The sequence below is a fragment of the Festucalex cinctus genome, chromosome 1, assembly GCF_051991245.1.
Source record: "Festucalex cinctus isolate MCC-2025b chromosome 1, RoL_Fcin_1.0, whole genome shotgun sequence".
Classification (NCBI taxonomy): Eukaryota; Metazoa; Chordata; class Actinopteri; order Syngnathiformes; family Syngnathidae; genus Festucalex; species Festucalex cinctus.
In genome coordinates, this window is record NC_135411.1 from 25,577,919 (window position 1) to 25,599,119 (window position 21,201).

Here is a 21,201-nt window from a genome sequence, read left to right on the forward strand (position 1 = left end):
TAATAATAATAATAATAATTCTGCGATTGGCTGGCAACCAGTCCAGGGTGTACCCCGCCTACTGCCCAAAGCCAGCTGAGATAGGCTCCAGCACCCCCCACGACTCAGAAAAAAACTTTGTTTTTTAATCAAAGTCCATTTTTTCTTTCCTAATGCTCAGCTGAGTCAATTAGTCGTTACCATGGTGACTGATTGAAAGAACGCCCACCACTAATTAGCACACAGGTGTGAGCTGTTTGTCCTCCTCTGTGATTGGTCAACAGCCTCCTTAAAGTGCTTGCGAGCATTTGTCTTTCTACTGTTGTGTTGTGTGCTGCTTGCGCTTCTTGATTGTTTGCCATGATGGCGTCTCACCTATTTGCTGTTCTGCTCTCGTGTGCGGTGGCTCTGCAGGGGCTTGTGGCGCAGAGGTCGTTGCCTTCGGTAACATGTGGCGAGGACAGCGTGAAGGCAGCGGCTGGCATGGCCGTCCAGCACATCAACGGGAGGCACAAGCATGGATTCAAGTTCAGGCTGCAGGAGGTCCAGAGCAGCAGTTATCAACAGGTTAGCATGATAATAGTTTGTATTCCTGAATTTTTTTTATTTTTATTTTTTTTAAATATCATGAAATTTGCTTTCAACAGTATAAGAAATCTTAAGCTTTTATTTTATTGAATGGTATTCAATGCAGCTAACCTTAATGTTAGCATTACTCAACTTGCTGTCCCCGCTTGATATCACTCCACACTGAGGCAGGGTCTGTTTTAGGCCCTCAAATGCTGCATGCCTTTTTTAAACTTTTTTTAATGCCAAAACTGTAAATATTAACTTTGCTATTTGTTGAAATGTAGCAATGCTAACATGTCAAATCTGGGCATGGTTCAAATGGAATACGACTAAACATATACGCTAGTCCTTCACTTGATTCATGAGGCATGTGTTGATGTTGGTAAAGTGTCTTAACATCCACATGGCCCCCCATTTTAATTAACTGCAGTTTTCCGGTGGTTGCCACATTGACGTGAACATGAAACTGGCGCAGACCAAATGTCACTTCAGCAACCCCAAACCTGCGGACGAATGTGAACTGTGGCGGCTGGACGAACGGGTGAATATTGTCTTGGTCCCCGAAGTCCACAGCTGTTATTGATACTAATGTTCTAATTTTATTTTTGTTTCCAGGGTGCAGTGGCCACCTGCAGTGTTGAATTTTGGGTGATGTGGGGTGTGGCCAAAATCACCAAATATGAATGCACAACCAGACCAGGTAATGTATTTATTTTTAATTCCTCTCAATGGTAGCTAGGAGTTGTCTGAATACAACTCGTCTTTAATATGTTCTTTTAGGATGGAACACTGCAAAAATTGTCACACGAAAACTGCTAAAGTTTGATGCACACATATTTGTGATTAAAAGGTTTTGAGTTTTGCTATTTGGGTACAATGGGCCATTAATCAGTGTCTGCTCTGATTGGCTGATGGCTAGAAAATGAGAGCAATAGATTTACAAAAGCTTGTAAATGAAGCTTAGCAAAATGTTGCTGTTTTACTTGGGCATGAAACATGTGCAACGTTCGGTGTAATTAATTTCGTTAAAGATAAAATGCCAGTGGCAAGTTTTTCTCTGATCTTAACTGTTTAATTTGTACAAAATGTTGATTGTCTTTGGCCTAGTGAAATATTCCACCTTTGTGCAGAACTCACCAACAAGGAGCTGCTAATGGTTTGTCCCTCCTGCCCCGAGTTGTTGCCTCTTGATGACCCAACGGGCGTGAGCGCTGTGCAGGAGGCGGTACTCAAGTTCAACCAGGAGAGCAAACATCACAATTACTTCACCCTGATGGAAGTGGCTCAGCTCACAGCCGCAGTGAGTGTTATGTTAAACTGTCATGCATTTTGACTTGCTATTAACCACTTGATGACATTTGAACACCTTATCAGGACAACGTGAACATCGGCACAATTACCCAGCTGAAGTTTGCCCTGGTGGAGACAATGTGTCCCCGGGAGTCCAAGAACGGTTTTGCCGCCTGCACACCTCGCTGCCCTGATAGAGCTGTGAGTTAGTAGGAGTGTAATGATATCCAAACATAATGCGATAATTATCACAATTATTGTTGAGAGGTTGGCAATATTGTACAGTAAAATAGAAACTTGTGCTAAAACACAATATTTTACTTTTGTACATGGCATGCAATGTCAAAAAAGACTTAATATTGAGGCGCACACATAGTTCCTCCACAATTGACTTGGTTCACAAGTGTATTGTTTCCCTTCATCTTACAATTGGCGTGACTTTTAAACATAGAAGGGCCAAAACATGCCTTGTGAAAATTAAAACTGCACTGCAAACTGGCCACCAAAGGGTGCTGGACCGGAACAAATGGAAGTCAACCTGCCTTCTGTTTATAAAGAGTACTGCTTTTAGTATGCTGACATGACTACAATATTGTGGCAGTTATATTGCCGTGATCGTTATATCCCTGTAAGTTGGTTGCCATTTTTCTGACTGAATTGTCTTTCAAAGAATCACGCGTATTGCCAAGCATCCTATTACAACTCGCACAGACAAGTGGGAGAACTGGACTGTGAAACGTACCCACCAAAAGTAAGTCTGCACCAGAAGCGCACCATGGACTTTAACATGAGTGCCTCATTGTTCTTCTGGTGTCTCCACAGAATTCCGGACCCCTCCCAGCTGGCGAGCCGGAGCCCGTCTGCAGGCCGTTGTTCCACCAGAGTTCGGAAGCTTGCATTTGCAAGGCCAAGCTGAGAAATCCTCAGCCATCCATCCACCATATTTGTCCCTTCCCGCTTAACATACAGCAACTTCAATAAAAATAATTTGAAAGAAAAATTGCTGTTTTTTGTTCACATAACTTAAGAAGCAACTACTTTACGAACATGGCTTCCATTTGGGCTTGGACAGTTGGCTTTCATGCTAAAGGCTAAGAATTGGGTTAGGCCCACATTTTTAGATTCACCTGATTTTTTTTTTTTTTTTTTTTTTTTTTTTTTTTTTTTTTTTAAAAAGCTTTGAATCTGAGTATTCCCAAAATTTTTCTAAATGTTTGGGTTTATAGTCATAAATGATGCTCAGAGCTGAATTCTAGCTTTTTCTTTAATCCACTTCTAAAATGCACTTTGAAAAACAATTTCATAAATACAATTTTTGAAATGTTTTTTTAATTTCTTTTCCATCAAGATTTGTTTTTCTGAATTCCCCCCCTTTACCTAATCCTGTCTGCTTCTTCTCAGGAACTTGTAATGTCTATAAGGGAATAGGGCTGCATGATATATTGGATGTGACATATTTGAATATTACAATATTTAACATGTGCATTCCCCCCCGTTCATGTGGCAAAATAAGCAAACTCAATGTACTCCATGTTCAAATGCTCCTTTATGCATTGTGTCCGAACTCTGTCAAAGTAATTGTCTTAAAAGTTAATTGTGCAATTAACATAAATCCTCCTTTTGGGGACATGGTGCAGCTTGTTTTTTAAAACAATTAACTTTAAAAGAAACTAAGGAAAAGGTTTCTTGCATGTATGCTTTTTAAATATTTTAAAAATCTCATGTGCCTGTTTTCACATACCCAGATTTGAGAACCACTGATGTAATGCCTGTAGTTTCAGTAATTGTATAATTAACCCAGTTTGCAAAGACTATTATGCCAAACTGCTCTGTCAGATTAATGAAAATGTAATAAATACCAGGACCAGAAATGATCTCTCTATGAAGCCCTCCCCACCTTATTGTATTTTTAGGTCGAGGTAATGTTAACTAAGTTAGTCTGCACAAATCCACTACTTCCTGAATTCAATGCCACTCCATTTCCTGTAGTGATGGGTCGATGAGGCATCGTGAAGCGTGTTGACACAATGACACACTGTGTTGATACTGTGTCACTGAATACTTAGACCTGCTGGAATGTAAAAGTCTCTGCAAGCTTAATCCAGGTGTGCTTGACCTCAGCAACCACGAAAACATTGGCCAGACACACCTGGATTAATCAGTTTGTCGACTCATGAAACGAAGGAGTGGTTCAGGAAGTAGTCGAGCTGTGCAAAGAGCCCATTAGAATGGGGTATATGCCACGGAAGAGGGGGGATGTGATTTTGCACATCAGTTTATTTCCGGTCCAGGCTGCGAACGCACAACCCAGGGGCACAAAGTCGGAAGCACAAGCATTGTTGATGCAGCCCACACATCGCAAACCGGACTGGAAACAAACTGTTGTGCAAAAAACAGTCCCGCCTTCTCCGTGGCATATATCCCATAGATACCCAGTCCTAATAAAATTCCATATGAAACTTATTGCATGTCTTTGCGATATGCATATTGCATGGACGAATATTGTGATATCAATATTTTTTCAATATACTGTATTGTCCAGCCCTAAAAGGGAGCATCAGTTATTTGCAAATTTTCGCTATCTGCTGTTGGACTCGGTCGCTTTCCCCCCGCAAATGGCAGGAATCTAATGTCATTTTTAATCCCCTCAAAATTTCTAAAATAATCACAACATATTTTCAGAAAACTGTTGAAAAAGATAAACCCAGAAAAAAGTCAGTTTTTCTTTCCTAACGCTCAGCTGAGGCAATGAGTCGTTACCATGGTGATTGATTGAAAGAACGCCCACCACTAATTAGCACACAGGTGTCACCTGTTTGTCCTCCTCTGTGAATGGTCATCAGCCTCCTTAAAGTTCTTGTAAGCAGTTGTTTTTCTACTGCTGTGTTGTGTGCTGCTTGCGCTTCTCGATCGTTTACCAAGATGGCGACTCACCTATTTGCTGTTCTGCTCTGGTGTGCGGTGGCTCTGCCGGGATTTGTGGCGCCAAGGTCTTTACCTTCTGTAACATGTGGCGAGGATAGCGTGAAGGAGGCGGCTGGCATGGCCGTCCAGCACATCAACGGGATGCACAAGCATGGATTCAAGTTCAGGCTGCAGGAGGTCCAGAGCAGCACTTATCAACAGGTTAGCATGGTAATTGTTTGTATTGCTGAACTGTTTTTCCCTCCTGAAATTTGTTTTCAACAGTTTACGAAATCTTAAATTTTACTTTTATTTAATAGTATTCAAAGCAGTTAACCTTTTAATGTTAGGGCTACTGAACTTGATGTCATCACTCCAAAATGAGGCGGGCCCTTTGTGAAGGCCCTCAAATGTTGCATGCCGTTTTGTAACTTGAAAATGCCAGGATATGTTAACTTTGCTGTTTGTTGAAATTGTAATTGTCTACAGTTTTCCGGCGGTTGCCACATTGACGTGAATGTGAAACTGGCGCAGACCAAATGTCACTTCAGCAACCCCAAACCTGCGGACGAATGTGAGCTGTGGCGGCTGGACGAACGGGTGAGAATTCTTTTGGTCCACAGCTGCTTCTGATACCTACATTCTAATTTTGTTTTTGTTTACAGGGTGCAGTGGCCACCTGCAGTGTTGAATTTTGGGTGATGTGGGGCGTGGCCAAAATCACCAAATATGAATGCACCACCAGACCAGGTCATCACCCAAACTCCTTGTTTTTGTCTTTAACAAAACTTGGGCTTGATCCTGCTTGAATTGAATCTTGTGCAAGATTATGGATAATTTAATTTCATCAAACATGGTCTGGTGCAAGTTTTAAAATGCCAGGGCTACGTTTTGTTTGTCTGCTCTTGACATTACATTTGTCCTCCAGAATGTTGACTGTCTTTTGGCTAGTGAAATATGCCAACTGTGTGCAGAACTCACCAACAAGGAGCTGCTAATGGTTTGTCTCTCCTGCCCCGAGTTATTGCCTCTGGACGACCCAACGGGTCTGAGCGCCGTGCAGGAGGCGGTGCTCAAGTTCAACCAGGAGAGCAAACATCACAATTACTTCACCCTGATGGAAGTGGCTCAGCTTACAGCCGTGGTGAGTGTTGCATTAAACTCGCGCATTTTTACTTGCTATTAGCTGCTTGATGGCATTTGAACACCTTATCAGGAGAACGTGAACATCGGCACCATCACCCGGCTGAAGTTTGCGCTGGTGGAGACCACCTGTCCCCGAGAGTCCAAGCAAGCTTTTGCCGCCTGCACGCCTCGCTGCCCTGACCGAGCTGTGAGTTAGTAGGGATGTAATGATATGCAAACATCACGATACGATAATCACAATATTGTGGGCAGTTTGGTGACAAAGTCACAATATTGTAAAAATTGAGCTTGTACTAACGCAATATTTGACGTTTGTGGAACAGCAATGCATCTAAACACCATACAGTCTCTAGTAAGACTTAATGACACGCACCTGCTCACAGTTCCTCCACATATTGACTCGGTTCACAAGCATATTCCGGTCCCCGTCATCTGACGTGTGGATTTTAAACAAGTCAAAACATGCCTTGTGAAAATTAAAACTGCACTAAAAACCAACCACCAAAGGGTGCTAGAACTGCACTTTTATTAAAATTAGGCTACTGATTTTTATTATGGTGACATGACGATATTGTGACAGTTTTTATTGCCATGATTATCCCTATGAGTTAGCTGAGTTGTTGCCATTTTCAAGTTAACTGACTGAATTGTCTTTCAAAGAATCACGTGTATTGCCAAGCATCCTATTACAACTTGCACAGACAAGTGGGAGAACTGGACTGTGAAACGTACCCACCAAAAGTAAGTCTACAGCAAAAGTGCTACATGGACTTTCATACGCAAAGTGCCTCATTGTTCTTCTGGTGTCGCCACAGAATTCCGGACCCCTCCCAGCTGGCGAGCCGGAGCCCGTCTGCAGGCCGTTGTTCCACCAGAGTTCGGAAGCTTGCATTTGCAAGGCCAAGCTGAGAAATCCTCAGCCATCCATCCACCATATTTGTCCCTTCCCGCTTAAAACACAGCAACTTCAATAAAAATTGAAAGAACCAATTTGCTGTTTTGTGCTCACATGATTTAAGAATAAAACTGCTTTTCAATCATGGCTGCCATTTGGCCTTGGACAGTTGGTTTTCATGCTGAAGGCTAAGAACTGTTTTATTTTATTTTTTGTTTTGTTTTTTGGTTTTTTTTGGGGGGGGGGGGGGGGGGGGGTCACCTGACATAAAAAAAAAAAAAAACTTGGCACATTTTTCTTCATTCAAATCTAAAGATTCCCCAAAAATGTTCTAAATTGACAATTTTTTTTTTTTCCCCTCCAAAATGGCTTTTTTTTTTTTTTTTTTTTTTTTTATAAACATGACATCTTGTCATGCACAATATTCTACGGAGCCCCTAAGGTGATGGGGGGGGGGCACTTTGCATTCCTTCAGTCTTTGCAAGGGAGTGCAGTTTTTTTTTCTCCTTTCCTCTTCTTGCCTACCATGTCACCTGGGGTGCGCTGTAAACACTTCCAGGTCATCTTCCATGTGACCAAAAGTGATGTGTAAACAAAGCAGTGGGAAAATACATTCTCCATCCTAGTCGCTTTGGGAAAGCTTTACCACTGCTTTGTTTCATGTTTACAAATGTTCCATCCTTGTCGCTTTTGGTCACATGGAAGATGACCCAGAAATGTTTACGGCGCACCCCAGGTAATGTAGGCGGAAAAAAAAAAAACTTTCTTCGCAAAGAGTGCAAGGGAATGCAGTTTTTTTTTTTTTTTTTCCTACCATGTCAAATGTTTAAAATTCCCATGTGCCCCTCGTGTTTTCACATACCCCGATTTGAGAACCTCTGATGTAAGGAAGTTCGAGTCCAGGCTCCGGCCTTCCTGGGTGGAGTTTGCATGTTCTCCCCGTGCCTGCGTGGGTCTTCTCCGGGTACTCCGGTCTCCTCACACATTCCAAAGACATGCATGGCAGGTTAATTGGGCACTCCGAATTGTCAATAGGTGTGCTTGAGTGTGGATGGTTGTTTGTCTCTGTGTGCCCTGTGATTGGCTGGCAACCAGTCCAGGGTGTCCCCCGCCTACTGCCCATAGCCAGCTGAGATAGGAGCCAGCACCCCCCGCGACCCTTGTGAGGAATAAGCGGTCAAGAAAATGGATGGATGGATGATGTAGGGAACCCTTGTAATTGTTTCAGTAATTGTGTAATTAACCCAGTTTGCAAAGACTGTTATGACAGACTGCAATGTCAGATGAATGAAACTGTAATAAATACCAGGACCAGAAATGATCTCAGTGTCTATGAAGTCCCCCCCTTACCTTATTTTTAGGTCGAAGTAATGTTAACCAAGTTATTGTATACTAGTCTGCACAAATCCACGACTTCCTGAAATCAATATCACTCCTTCATTTCCTGTCTTTCATGAGTGGACAAGCTGATTTTATCCAGGTGTGCCTGACTTCAGTAACCAAGACAACATTGGCCAGACACACCTGGATTGATCAGTTTGTACACTCATGAGTGATTCAGGAAGTAAAGCTCTGCAAAGATTCCATTAGAATTGATACCCACCCCTAATAAAATTCCATATGAAACTTATTGTATGTCTTTGCGATATGCATATTGCATGGACGAATATTGCGATATATTTTTTCAATATACTGCCCAGCCCTATAAGCGAGCATCAATTATTTGCATATTTTTGCTATCTGCTGTTGGGCTCGGTCGCTTTCCCCCGCAAATAGCAGGAATCTAATGTCATTTTTATCACCTCAAAATTTATTAGATAATCATAACATATTTTCAGAAAACACTGCAGAAAATTGTTAAAAAAGATAAACTCAGAGATAGGCTCCAGCACCCCCCACGACTCAGAAAAAAACTTTGTTTTTTAATCAAAGTCCATTTTTTCTTTCCTAATGCTCAGCTGAGTCAATTAGTCGTTACCATGGTGACTGATTGAAAGAACGCCCACCACTAATTAGCACACAGGTGTCACCTGTTTGTCCTCCTCTGTGATTGGTCATCAGCCTCCTTAAAGTTCTTGTGAGCATTGGTCTTTTTATTGCTGTGTCGTGTGCTGGTTGCGCTTCTCGATCGTTTACCAAGATGGCGACTCACCTATTTGCTGTTCTGCTCTGGTGTGCTGTGGCTCTGCCGGGATTTGTGGCGCCGAGGTCTTTACCTTCCGTAACATGTGGTGAGGACAGCGTGAAGGCAGCGGCTGGCATGGCCGTCCAGCACATCAATGGGATGCACAAGCATGGATTCAAGTTCAGGCTGCAGGAGGTCCAGAGCAGCACTTATCAACAGGTTAGCATGATAATTGTTTGTATTCCTGAATTGTTTTTCACTCCTGAAATTTGTTTTCAACAGTATAAGAAATCTTAAGCTTTTCTTTTATTGACTAGTATTCAAAGCAGCTAACTTGAACGTTGGCATTATTCAACTTGCTGTCCCCACTTGATGACATCATCACTCCACACTGAGGAAGTGCCTGTTTGAAGGCGTTCAAATGCTACATGCCTCTTAAACCTTTTTTAATACCAAAACTGGATATTTAAACGGTGCTGTTTGTTGAACTGTACCAATGCTAACATGCAAAGATTTGGCATGGTTCGAGTTGGAATACGACTCACAACTAGCAAGTGACTCATGAGAAGCACATGTTAGTGGTGGTGAAGTGTCTTAACACCAACATGGCTCACCTTTTTAATCTTAATTGTCTGCAGTTTTCCGGTGGTTGCCACATTGATGTAAACGTGAAACTGGCGCAGACAAAATGTCATTTCAGCAACCCCAAACTTGCGGAAGAATGTGAGCTGTGGCAGCTGGATGAACGGGTGAATATTGTTTTGGTCTCTCAAAGTCCACATCTGTTTCTGATGCTAATGTTCTAAAATATTTATTCCCTCTCCCCAGGGTGCAGTGGCCACCTGCAGTGTTGAATTTTGGGTGATGTGGGGCGTGGCCAAAATCACCAAATACGAATGCACCACCAGACCAGGTCATCACACAAACGCTTCTTGTCGCCCTGTTTATTTTTTATTTTTTGTCCCCCGCCACCTCTCCATGTTGCTGTTTTTACTTGGGCTTTATCCTGCTTCTATTGAATCTTGTGCAAGGTTCTGTCTTTAATTTCATCAAACATGGTCTGGTACCAGTTTCAAAATGCCAGGGCGGAGTTTTGTTTTTGTCTGCTTGACAATTAATTTTTACAAAAATGATTCTTTTGCCTACTGTAATGTGCCACCTGTGTACAGAACTCACCAACAAGGAGCTGCTAATGGTTTGTCCCTCCTGCCCCGAGTTGTTGCCTCTGGATGACCCGACGGGCGTGAGCGCCGTGCAGGAGGCGGTGCTCAAGTTCAACCGGGAGAGCAAACATCACAATTACTTCACCCTGATGGAAGTGGCTCAGCTCACAGCCGCAGTGAGGACTCTTTCAACCTCACGCATTTTGACTTGCTATTAGCTGCTTGATGGCATTTGATCACTTTATCGTCAGGAGAATGTGAACATCGGTACCATCACCCGGCTGAAGTTTGCCCTGGTGGAGACCACCTGTCCCCGAGAGTCCAAGCACACTTTTGCTGCCTGCACACCTCGCTGCCCCGACAGAGCTGTGAGTTAGTAGGGATGTAATGATACCTAACGTTAAAATAGAATAATTATCGCAGTGTTATGGGAGATTGGCTATTGAAGTCACAATATTGTAAGAGCTTGTACAAAAACACAATTTTTTTTGTTTGTTTTTTGTACATAACAGCAAGACTTCATATTGGGGCACACATTTACTCCATTCACAAGCAAATTGCATTACCCTTGATCTGACAATTGTAGATTTTTAGATGTAGAAGGTCCAAAACATGCCTTGTGAAAATTAAAACTGCAGTGAAGTTAGCCCAAGGCTGCTAGAACTGCACAAATGGTAATCAACTTGACTTCTGTTTTAGAAAGAAAGTACTGCTTTTAGTATGCTGACAATATTGTGGCAGTTTTTATTGCCCTGATTACATCCCTATGAGTTGGCTTAATTGTTGCCATTTTCAAGTTATCTGACTAAACTGTCTTTCAAAGAATCACGCGTATTGCCAAGCGTCCTATTACAACTCGCACAGACAAGTGGGAGAACTGGACTGTGAAACGTACCCACCAAAAGTAAGTCTGCACCAGAAGCGCACCATGGACTTTAACATGAGTGCCTCATTGTTCTTCTGGTGTCTCCACAGAGTTCCGGACCCCTCCCAGCTGGCGAGCCGGAGCCCGTCTGCAGGCCGCTGTTCCATCAGAGTTCAGAAGCTTGCATTTGCAAGGCCAAGCTGAGAAATCCTCAGCCATCAATCCACCACATTTGTCCCTTCCCGCTTAAAACACAGCAACTTCAATAAAAATTGAAAGAACCAATTTGCTGTTTTGTGCTCACATGACTTAAGAATGCTACTGCTTTTCAAACATGGCTGCCATTTAACCTTGAGAATTATCCTTTAGCATGAAAGCAACTTGGAACTGGGGCCAATTGGGTTAGGACATTTTGTTTTTAGCTTCACCTGACATTTTAGGTGGCACATTCTGTTCAAATTTGAAGATTACACCAAATTTTCTAAATTATTTGACATTTTAGTCTTTAGAATCCCCCCCGATTATTTTATTTTTTGTTTTTTCAAGAGCCACTTTCAATTAAACGTGCAGTTAATCTCTGAACTGAAAGATAGATTTGGAAGTTGTCCAAAATGTTTTCTTGGCAAAATTATTTTTTTTCAAAAGTAAATGATGCTCGGAGCCAAATTTTTAAAATGCACTTTGAAAAAAGTGTGATTTTGAAAAAATGTTTTTAATCTAATTTTCATCTTTGAAGGGTTTTCTTTTTACCCAGTCCTGTTTGCTTGTTCTCAAATCACTCCAAATAGTTTAGTGCACTGATTTTGACTTATTGTGCTGGCTTCTGGGGGAAACTGCAGCTGCTGATGGCACGACAGAAAAGAGCAGTAAGAATTATCTACAGTGCTCCATATAATGCACACATATGAAGTGTTTATTGAAGCTAAACTATTGAAATTACATGACTGAATAACCTATAGAACTACCCAGATAATGTATAAAGCGTCCAGAAACTGTCTCCCTTATAATTTAAAAATTTGCTTCCAGGCCAGGGAATCGAAATATGATTTGAGAGAGAAACTTGTATTTGTACAGAGATGTTAGAACTACACTGAAGTCATTTTCCGTCTCCTGTAATGGTGTAAAACTATGGAACTTAATAGATTGGGGAGTAACTAGAATACAGACACTAGCTGGATCTAAGAAAAAATATAAAGAACTTGTATTTAACAGTTATAATGAAGAAAATATAACTTGTTTATTGTTCACTTTATATGTATAAGGGCAAAAGTTGGCAATAACTCTTATCAACAAGGCGGGTGCTCCAAAAGAAAAAGGTAAACATGTCTATGTTATTGAAGTACAATGACCTAGACCTGCTCAACACTCATGTCCAAGTGGAACTCTCATGACTGGACGCTCAGTTGTCTAAAGCTACTGGACTGTGTCAATCTACATGGTACACAATCAACACGTGATCAACAAGCTATTGGAACGAATCAACTGTTTGGAACACAAACTACACGCGATTATATTATTGGTGAAGATGAACTGATTGAACTATTAACAACTTATTTGACTGAATCAAAAGACTCTGAACTCAATCAACTGGATAACAAACACCATTGGAATGATGAACTGATTGAAATTTATTATCCCTGCTGACTTTTAACTAATAGTTAAATAGGAATTTATAAGCTTCATGCTTCTTCCCGCCAGCCCTTTTTCTTTTTCGGTCATTACATGTAGTAATTGTATGATGAAATGTTTGATTGTCACAATGCTGTCAGAAAGGAAAAATGAACAAATAAACCAAACCAAACCAAAATTTGGAATGTCCATTATAAGGCAGGAGGGCTTCACGATATTGGACAAACATGATATATTTGAATGTTGCGATATTTAACATGTACCGAAAGAAATAACATTAAGAATGTTCATGTGGCAAAATTCCTTGGCTTAAGCTAGCAAAAAAGAACAACATCCGGAAATTCCATGTTCCATGTGGTCTTGGTTTATGCGTACTTTCGATTGGAACTACTTGGGCCACCATTGATGTCTCACGAAATCACAAAGATGTAAGTAAAGTTTTTAACCATTGTATGTTGTACAAAGACATTTAAAAACATTGAAATAGTAGTACAAATCAATTGAAAGCAAGTCATATGATATAACTGCGATGAATTATGGAAATATGCCAGTGAGATATGCGTGCCTGGGAAGTACGTTCTTGAGACCGGGTTTACCTCATTGCATCACAAGAATGAACTCTGTGTTGATATTGAGAAACGGCCCATTAGAATTGATACCCAGCCCTAATAAAATTCCATATACTGTATTGCCCAGCCCTACGAGGGAGCATCAATTCTTTGCATATTTTTGCTATCTGCTGTTGGGCTCGGTCGCTTTCCCCCGCAAATAGCAGGAATCTAATGTCATTTTTGTCCCCTCAAAATTTCAAAGATAATGAAAAAATATTTTCAGAAAACACTGAAGAAAATTGTTAAAAAAAAAAAAGATAACTCAGAAAAATGTTTTTTAAGCAAAGTCAATTTTTTCTTTCCAAACGCTCAGCTGAGTCAATGAGTCGTTACCATGGTGATTGATTGAAAGAACGCCCACCACTAATTAGCACACAGGTGTCACCTGTTTGTCCTCCTCTGTGATTGGTCATCAGCCTCCTTAAAGTGCTTGCAAGCAGTTGTTTTTCTACTGCTGTGTTGTGTGCTGCTTGCGCTTCTCGATCGTTTACCAAGATGGCGACTCACCTATTTGCTGTTCTGCTCTGGTGTACTGTGGCTCTGCCGGGATTTGTGGCGCCAAGGTCTTTACCTTCCGTAACATGTGGCGAGGACAGCGTGAAGGCGGCGGCTGGCATGGCCGTCCAGCACATCAACGAGAGGCACAAGCATGGATTCAAGTTCAGGCTGCAGGAGGTCCAGAGCAGCATTTATCAACAGGTTGGCGCTTAGCATGATAATTTATATTCCTTAACTCTTTTTACTCCTGAAATTTGTTTTCAACAGTATAAGAAATCTTAAGCTTTTCTTTTATTGACTAGTATTCAAAGCAGCTAACTTGAATGTTAGCACTACTCAACTTGCTGTCCCCACTTGATGACATCATCACTCCACACTGAGGAAAGGGCTGTTTGAAGTGTTTGAAGGCGCTCAAATGCTACATGCCTCCTTAAACTTTTTTTTTTTTTTTTTTTTTAAATACCAAAATAGTTATTTAAACATTGCGGTTTGTTGAAATGTAGCAATGCTAACATGTAAAGACTTGGCATGTTTTGAGTGAGAATACGAGTCAGGACCAGCAAGTCCCTCATGGGAGGCATATGTTAGTGGTGGTCGTGTCTCAACATCCACATGGCCCCCTATTTTAATGTTTTGTCTGCAGTTTTCCGGTGGTTGCCACATTGATGTGAACGTGAAACTGGCGCAGACCAAATGTCACTTCAGCAACTCCAAACCTGCTGACGAATGTGAGCTGTGGCGGTTGGATGAACGGGTGAATATTCTTTTGGTCCCCGAAGTCCATAGCTGTTCCTGATGCTAATATTCTAATTTTGTTTTTGTTTCCAGGGCGCAGTGGCCACCTGCAGTGTTGAATTTTGGGTGATGTGGGGCGTGGCCAAAATCACCAAATACGAATGCACCACCAGACCAGGTCATCACAACATTCCTTGTCACTTTTTTATTTATTTTTTTTTTTATTAAAGGGGCAGTGGCGGCGGCGGCAAGTTTAAAATGCCAAGTTTTTCTTTTGTCTGCTCTTGACCATTTAATTTTCACAAAAATGTTGCTTGTCTTTTGCCTATTGAAATGTGCCACCTGTGTACAGAACTCACCAACAAGGAGCTGCTAATGGTTTGTCCCTCCTGCCCTGAGTTGTTGCCTCTGGATGACCCGACGGGCGTGAGCGCCGTGCAGGAGGCGGTGCTCAAGTTCAACGGGGAGAGCAAACACCAAAATTACTTCACCCTGATGGAAGTGGCTCAGCTCACAGCCGCGGTGAGTTATGTTAAACTGTCATGCATTTTGACTTGCTGTTAACCACTTGATGACATTTGAACACCTTATCAGGACAACGTGAACATCGGCACAATTACCCAGCTGAAGTTTGCCCTGGTGGAGACCACCTGTCCCCGAGAGTCCAAGCACACTTTTGCCGCCTGCACACCTCGCTGCCCCGACAGAGCTGTGAGTTAGTAGGGATGTAATGCTGATATCCAAACGTCACAATATTGTGGTAGGTTGGCGATATTGAATTCACAATATTCTAAGAGCTTGTAATAGTGTGCGTATGTGTAGAAGGGCCAAAACACGCCTTGTGAAAATTAAAACTACAGTAGAAACTAGCCACCAGAGGGTGCTAGAACTGCACATGGAAATCGTTTATTAAAAAAATACTTCTAATATAGTAAAGTGATATTGTGGCTGTTTTTATTGCCATGATCGTTGCATCCCTATGAGTTGGGTTAATTGTTGCCATTTTCAAGTGATCTGACTAAATTGCTGTTTGTTTGTTTTTCAAAGAATCAAGTGTATTGCCAAGCGTCCTATTACAACTCGCACAGACAAGTGGGAGAACTGGACTGTGAAACGTACCCACCAAAAGTAAGTCTTCAGCAAAAGTGCTACCTGAACTTGCATACGCAGAGTGCCTCATTGTTCTCTGGTGTCGCCACAGAATTCCGGACCCCTCCCAGCTGGCGAGCCGGAGCCCGTCTGCAGGCCGTTGTTCCATCAGAGTTCGGAAGCTTGCATTTGCAAGGCCAAGCTGAGAAATCCTCAGCCATCCGTCCACCACATTTGTCCCTTCCCGCTTAAAACACAGCAACTTCAATAAAAAAATTGAAAGAACCAATTTGCCGTTTTGTGGTCACCTGACTTAAGAATACAACTGTTTTCCAAACTTCAAACATGGTTGCCATTTGTCCTTGGATGATTAGCTTTCATGCTAAAGGCTAAGAACTGGGTCCAATTGGGTTAGGATGTTTTATTTTTCATGTCACCTGACACTGTTTTGGGTGAGCCTTCAAAACAAAAAAAATAAAATAAAAATCCTTGGCACATTTTTCTTCACATCTGAACTATTTGACAATTTTAATCAGAATATATATTATTTTTATCAACTAAAGTATTTTGCAAGTTTAAAATGTTAATCTTATGCAAATGAGCCCACTACTTTTCAGTTAAAATCAAAACTGAATATATTGGAATTTGTCTTGGCAAAAATTATTTGCATTTTAGTTTTGTGTGTATATATAACACAGAATAATCCAAGCATTTTAGATTCCCCCCTTAAAATCTACTTCTAAAGGTCACTTTGAAAAAGTTAAAATGCTTTTATTTTTTAAAATGAATTATAAGGAATTTATTTTTGAACTTGCATTTTTTTTTTTTTTTTTTTTTCTCAATCCTGTCTTGTTTTAATACATTTTTTTAAATGTCCATTACAAGGGCATGTGCTGCACGATATTGATATGGGACTAGATAAGTTCTGTTTTCCTACTCCCTTTGAGCATGTAAATTCTGACTTTTACTCATTTTACTTTTTTATTTTTCATTCTTTCACTTTTTTATTTTGTATTGCATTTATTTGTTCTATAAACCAAAACCAACAAAAGTATTGATTATATAAGTGCCTTGTAAAATTATGCTTTTTCTTACAGAAATGTCCGATTTTTTTTTCTAATGAAAGCTTTAAAAACAGCTTCATTCGTTCTGCTTAGAGCAAACTTCTCTCTATTTTGTTGTCCCACCAGAAAACTGAAGTGAAAGAAAGAAGGAAACAATGTTGCAAAGGAAAGAAATATGTCAGAAGGCAGGATGGCAGCGCTAAGGAAGAGCTTAAGGAAAGGAGGGATGGAAGTGGAAGGGAGGAAAGGAGTTAGGATGGATGGAAGAGAGAATGATGGATGGAAAGGAGGAGCAGAGGAAGGAAGGAAAGGGGAACTATGAAAGGAGAAACGAAGGATGAGAGTGGTGGAGGGAAGGAAGGAAAAATTATGCATTACAGGAAGGAAGGAAGGAAATGGGATGTATGAAATAAAGTAAAGGAGGATGAAGGAAGGAAGCATGGATGGAAGGAATAAGCAAACAAAGTGCGATTGATCTTTTTTTTAAATGTCCATCCATCCATCCATCCATCCATTTACTACCGCTTATCCGGGATCGGGTCGCGGGGGCAGCAGCTTTAGGAGGGAAGCCCAGACTTCCCTCTCCCCAGCCACTTCAACCAGCTCATCCGGTGGGATTCCAAGACATAGTCTCTCCAGCGTGTCCTGGGTGGTCCCCGGGGCCTCCCGCCGGTGGGACATGCCCGGAACACCTCTCCAGGGAGGCATCCAGGAGGCATCCGAATCAGATGCCCGAGCCACCTCAACTGGTTTCTCTCATGGAGTGTTAAATATATATTAAGAGTGAAATATTTCTCAACTACCTATTTCTCCATTTCATAAATCCCACTAAATAATGCACAACATTCCTACTTAAAAAGAATGATCCAGGTTATGTGTAACTTGCTTTATTTGGCAACCAATCCCCTGCAGCCAAACAGAGCCTGAAACATTGATGTATTCCAGTGTAGCCAAGCCATTGTGAATTCCCATTTTTTTGGACAAACATATTCAAAAGCCTAAATTCAGCGGCAATTATTAGCATCTGATCATTTCAGGCTAATCATATTTGTCATCTGATCCATGCAAATATTGCTACAGACAGACAAACAGGCACACACACTCTCATGCGCACGCACGCAAACACACACGCAAACATACCCACACACTTTGGCTTTGACGCTGACGTCTTGTGAATGTTAATAGTACGTCTCCTGCTCCACCCAGCCTGCAAGACAAGAAACACAGAGGCGCTTGCAGTGGCATCAAAACAAAAGCCCAAAAAAAAAAAAAAAAAAAGCCTTCATATCCTCTTTGGTATTCACTGGCGGCGCTTTTTGTTTCTGCAAATGAATCAGCTCGTAACTCTCCAGACGCGCCGATCAGCCGGCCGTGACACGCGCATTAACAGAGAAGATTAACTGTCAGCATCAATTGTTATTGTGACCCATGCCGTCATCGGCCCCGCAAATTTTGATCCATTGTCGACCGTCTTCGTAACTCTTCATCGGCCGCCGCGTAATTTCCTCTCTCGTTATTTTGCTCTTCGTGCTGTTGACAAGCATAATCTGTTTCCTGCGGCGGGCCGGATTAGTACGTAAACACGACCGGCAGGCAAGCGTCGGTCAAGTCATTGCAGGATTTTGTTTTTTGTTTTTTTCCTAGCGCAATAACAATCAGATCACATCAAAGCCGCCAGCGGAGATCAGAGCTTGGTTTGGTTTGCCGTGTGGAGCTGAGATAAGAGTTTTGTGCCTTATGTTGAGTCATCTAACTAAAAAGCCCCAAATGAGCCTAAAATGGCCACTTTGGACCAACACGGCAGACTTCCTGTGTCTTTTTATTTCAGGCATGGCATCTTGACACTTTTTGTTGTGGGTCTACTCATGATAGACATATCTAATAGATAGTGTTTTTCCGATACCGTTTTTTGGCCCCCGATACCGATACCCAGTTTTGCAGTATCGGCCGATACAGATACTTAAGTTTTTTTTTTTTCCTCAATACCATACCGATACTTAAGTTTTTTTTCCTCAACATGAAAAGGCTGTCCTGCTATTGGTTCAGAGTATTCAAGGGCCAATAGGATATCTTAGATTGGCATGCAGTGAGCATGTCACATACCAGTGAATGTCGTGCACCAGCAAGACACAAGATGCTGCATCCAAAATCCTATATTAAAGTTGGAATTAATGGTATCAGCATGTTACTTGTGAGTTCTCACCGATACCAATTCCACTGTTTTAATGCTGCATCGGCACCTCTGCCGATACCAGTATCGGTATCGGAACAACACTACTAATAGACCAAATTTCACGTTCCAAAGGAAAACTTCATTTTCAGAGCACACAGGGGCTGCTTACGATACAGTTTGTGGAGATAGGGAACCACACGATATACGTCACCACCCTTAATTAATATTCATGAGTCTAGCGAGGAGGTCAAACTCGGCGGGCTAGTCATGCTAATTCAGAAAAGGCCCTACAGATAAATATCCATACATGTTACAGCTGCACGAAAGTTTTTTTTGTTTTTGTTTTTTTTTAAATCAGGCTGTAAGCAAGACAGGTCCGTTCAACAATGGCAATGCCATTTAGCATTTTTTTTCCTCATCATTTATTATTGTCGTCCGGCAGTCGGGGTAGTGCCAAACACGAAACAAAAAATAAAAATAAAGACAATCGCTTACCACTTCGGGACGACGGTGGCCGGCAAGGGCAAGATTGTCATCAAGAAGCCTGGCATGCATGCCCAACAAATTGTTTACTGCAGATGAAGGTGAAATTGTTTCATTTCGCTGGCGTTAAACTCCCCGTTCACATTCATGACTCTTAATTTTTGGCTTCGGGAAACGACTAAAGAATACATCCTTCATATATGTGGTGTCTGGAGTGTTTTCTGCAAGTTCCATAACAGCTGTGTTTACTCACCATCTTGTTTTTCCAGAGATAAACGAGAACAATACAAGCACTATTTGCATGGCTTGTCAATGAGCGAGCTTCTTTCGGACCCACTTCCGGGTTCAAGCTGCTGAAGTCCCGTGGCATTGCGGTCTAAAAATTGCATTCGTGCGGTTCCCCATTGTCATAAAGCACTCACAATTCAGTGATAGTACAATAACTTTCGAGTTCGAATTGGAAGACCACTGGAAATGTCCAAAATCCCCTGAAAGTGGCTGCTTCAAATCAAAATGGCACACCAGTGTCTTTAGCATAGCTTCCTGAGAAGCTACTTTTGTGTCTACCAAATTTCAGGCTGCAAGATGCCACAAAAAGCATCACCCACCCATCTGTCTTGTATGCATAGTTCAAATTCTCAAAACCTCCAGCAGTCCTTGATCAAACCTTGGAACATGACGCTGGCTAAAATGTCCACTTCAAACCAAAATGGCAGAGTTCCACCAACTTTTTAAGCATGGCTTCTTGAAAACATTTTGGAGCTCTACTCATGATACACAATGTATGCCTACCAAATTTTGTTTAGCTAAAGTGAGCTGGCTTCAGGGGCTGGGGGGAAAAAAGAAAAAAAGTCAGAGCCAAATTTTGGATGTAAATTTTCACCAGGATGAACTCACTGGCAAAGTTTCCTGAATGTTGATGGAGCTCGCTAACTCCAAGAACCCCTCAGTGTTTAAATTGTAAATGTACAACTTTTATGAGTGTAAAGTTATAACACTGTGATAAAAAACAGTCGGCATTTTACATCATAAAGGTCCTTCAAAGACAGATAAAACATCTTTGATCTATTTTGAATTGAGTGCAGTTAACTATGACTCATAAGGGCCTTGATGATTATTAGTGACACGGGACATAAGCTATTTTTGTATTTACGGTCTGAGAAGTACTTGTCAGAAACGGCATCAGCTGGCTTGCCCTTTCAGTCTTTTTATTTTTATAGAGATGCAAATTGTGTCGTTTGCATTTTCCCCCCCCTCTTCCTCACAACTTGGATCGCCGGCATTTTCACTTTGTATTGATATTGCCTCGAATATTGTCACTCGAGAGTTATTATGAAGCCCATATTTTATTCATGAGGAGACCCTCGGCCCGTCTCTGTGCGAGGAACCAACATGTCTGAGTGCTGAATAATCCTACCAGCATGCAACGCTGCGGCTGCCGCAGCATTAGGACTCATTACTGTTTGTGTCGCACGCTTTTCATTCTTGACAAAACGGCGCTCGACATGTTGGCTTGGGAATTTCAACTTGATAAACACACAAATTATATGTCCATGTTGGAAGTGGAGTTGTAGTTTTGTATTCTGTGTCGACTGTTGAGTCATCAAACGCTTGCCGTCATGCTCGCCACAACACAATGAGGCAAACTCAAGGTGTTCACAATTTAGCATTACCCATCTTTCTGGTATAAATAACACCAATGAGGTTGCAATAAGGTAATATATAAAGAACACCTTCAAATGATCCACTAACTGAAATGGGCACTTCTAACCAAAATGGCAGACTTGAGGGTTTCTTTTTGGTGAGTCATCAAACTTTACTGTCATACTTCGCCCACACGTAATGTTGAAAACAAATGCTGCATTCGAGGAAGGTGGTAAATCGGATTAATCCCACTTTGATTGTCCCAGTTCTGACCTCAAAGCGTTCGAGGTGAATGTAAACAACAAAGATGGCCGATTCTGTGATTCCGATAATTTGTT

The 21,201-nt window shown here is 41.5% G+C and overlaps 5 protein-coding genes across 8 annotated transcripts in view; 4 read left to right on the top strand and 1 right to left on the bottom strand.

The window, feature by feature from the left end:
• Positions 1–272: 272 nt before the first annotated feature.
• On the top strand, positions 273–2,839 carry LOC144021391 (antihemorrhagic factor cHLP-B-like). The gene is made up of 7 exons (XM_077525640.1): positions 273–546; positions 980–1,090; positions 1,165–1,249; positions 1,680–1,849; positions 1,924–2,040; positions 2,510–2,590; positions 2,662–2,839. Exons 1-7 carry the CDS (start codon positions 340–342, stop codon positions 2,818–2,820), a joined length of 930 nt encoding a protein of 309 aa, XP_077381766.1. The 5' UTR covers positions 273–339; the 3' UTR covers positions 2,821–2,839.
• A 1,855-nt stretch (positions 2,840–4,694) lies between these two features.
• LOC144021383 (alpha-2-HS-glycoprotein-like) lies at positions 4,695–6,879 on the top strand. Its single transcript, XM_077525632.1, has 7 exons — positions 4,695–4,965; positions 5,233–5,343; positions 5,409–5,493; positions 5,718–5,887; positions 5,960–6,076; positions 6,550–6,630; positions 6,705–6,879. The coding sequence occupies exons 1-7, from the start codon at positions 4,762–4,764 to the stop codon at positions 6,861–6,863; spliced, it is 927 nt and encodes a 308-aa protein (XP_077381758.1). The 5' UTR covers positions 4,695–4,761; the 3' UTR covers positions 6,864–6,879.
• Positions 6,880–8,864: 1,985 nt separating this feature from the next.
• Positions 8,865–11,222, top strand: LOC144021398 (antihemorrhagic factor cHLP-B-like). Its single transcript, XM_077525651.1, has 7 exons — positions 8,865–9,128; positions 9,548–9,658; positions 9,738–9,822; positions 10,079–10,248; positions 10,324–10,440; positions 10,896–10,976; positions 11,048–11,222. The coding sequence occupies exons 1-7, from the start codon at positions 8,925–8,927 to the stop codon at positions 11,204–11,206; spliced, it is 927 nt and encodes a 308-aa protein (XP_077381777.1). The 5' UTR covers positions 8,865–8,924; the 3' UTR covers positions 11,207–11,222.
• A 2,393-nt stretch (positions 11,223–13,615) lies between these two features.
• Positions 13,616–15,788, top strand: LOC144020111 (alpha-2-HS-glycoprotein-like). Its single transcript, XM_077523254.1, has 7 exons — positions 13,616–13,876; positions 14,319–14,429; positions 14,504–14,588; positions 14,763–14,932; positions 15,005–15,121; positions 15,458–15,538; positions 15,612–15,788. The coding sequence occupies exons 1-7, from the start codon at positions 13,673–13,675 to the stop codon at positions 15,768–15,770; spliced, it is 927 nt and encodes a 308-aa protein (XP_077379380.1). The 5' UTR covers positions 13,616–13,672; the 3' UTR covers positions 15,771–15,788.
• A 1,646-nt stretch (positions 15,789–17,434) lies between these two features.
• The window catches only part of atp1a2a (ATPase Na+/K+ transporting subunit alpha 2a), a 64,211-nt gene continuing 60,444 nt past the window's right edge, over positions 17,435–21,201 (bottom strand). For all 4 annotated transcript variants that reach the window (XM_077525663.1, XM_077525671.1, XM_077525675.1 and 1 more), the window contains one exon: positions 17,435–17,770. In XM_077525663.1, the coding sequence (XP_077381789.1) occupies positions 17,742–17,770 (29 nt within the window). In that variant the 3' untranslated portion in view covers positions 17,435–17,741. The remainder of the gene's footprint in view (positions 17,771–21,201) is intronic.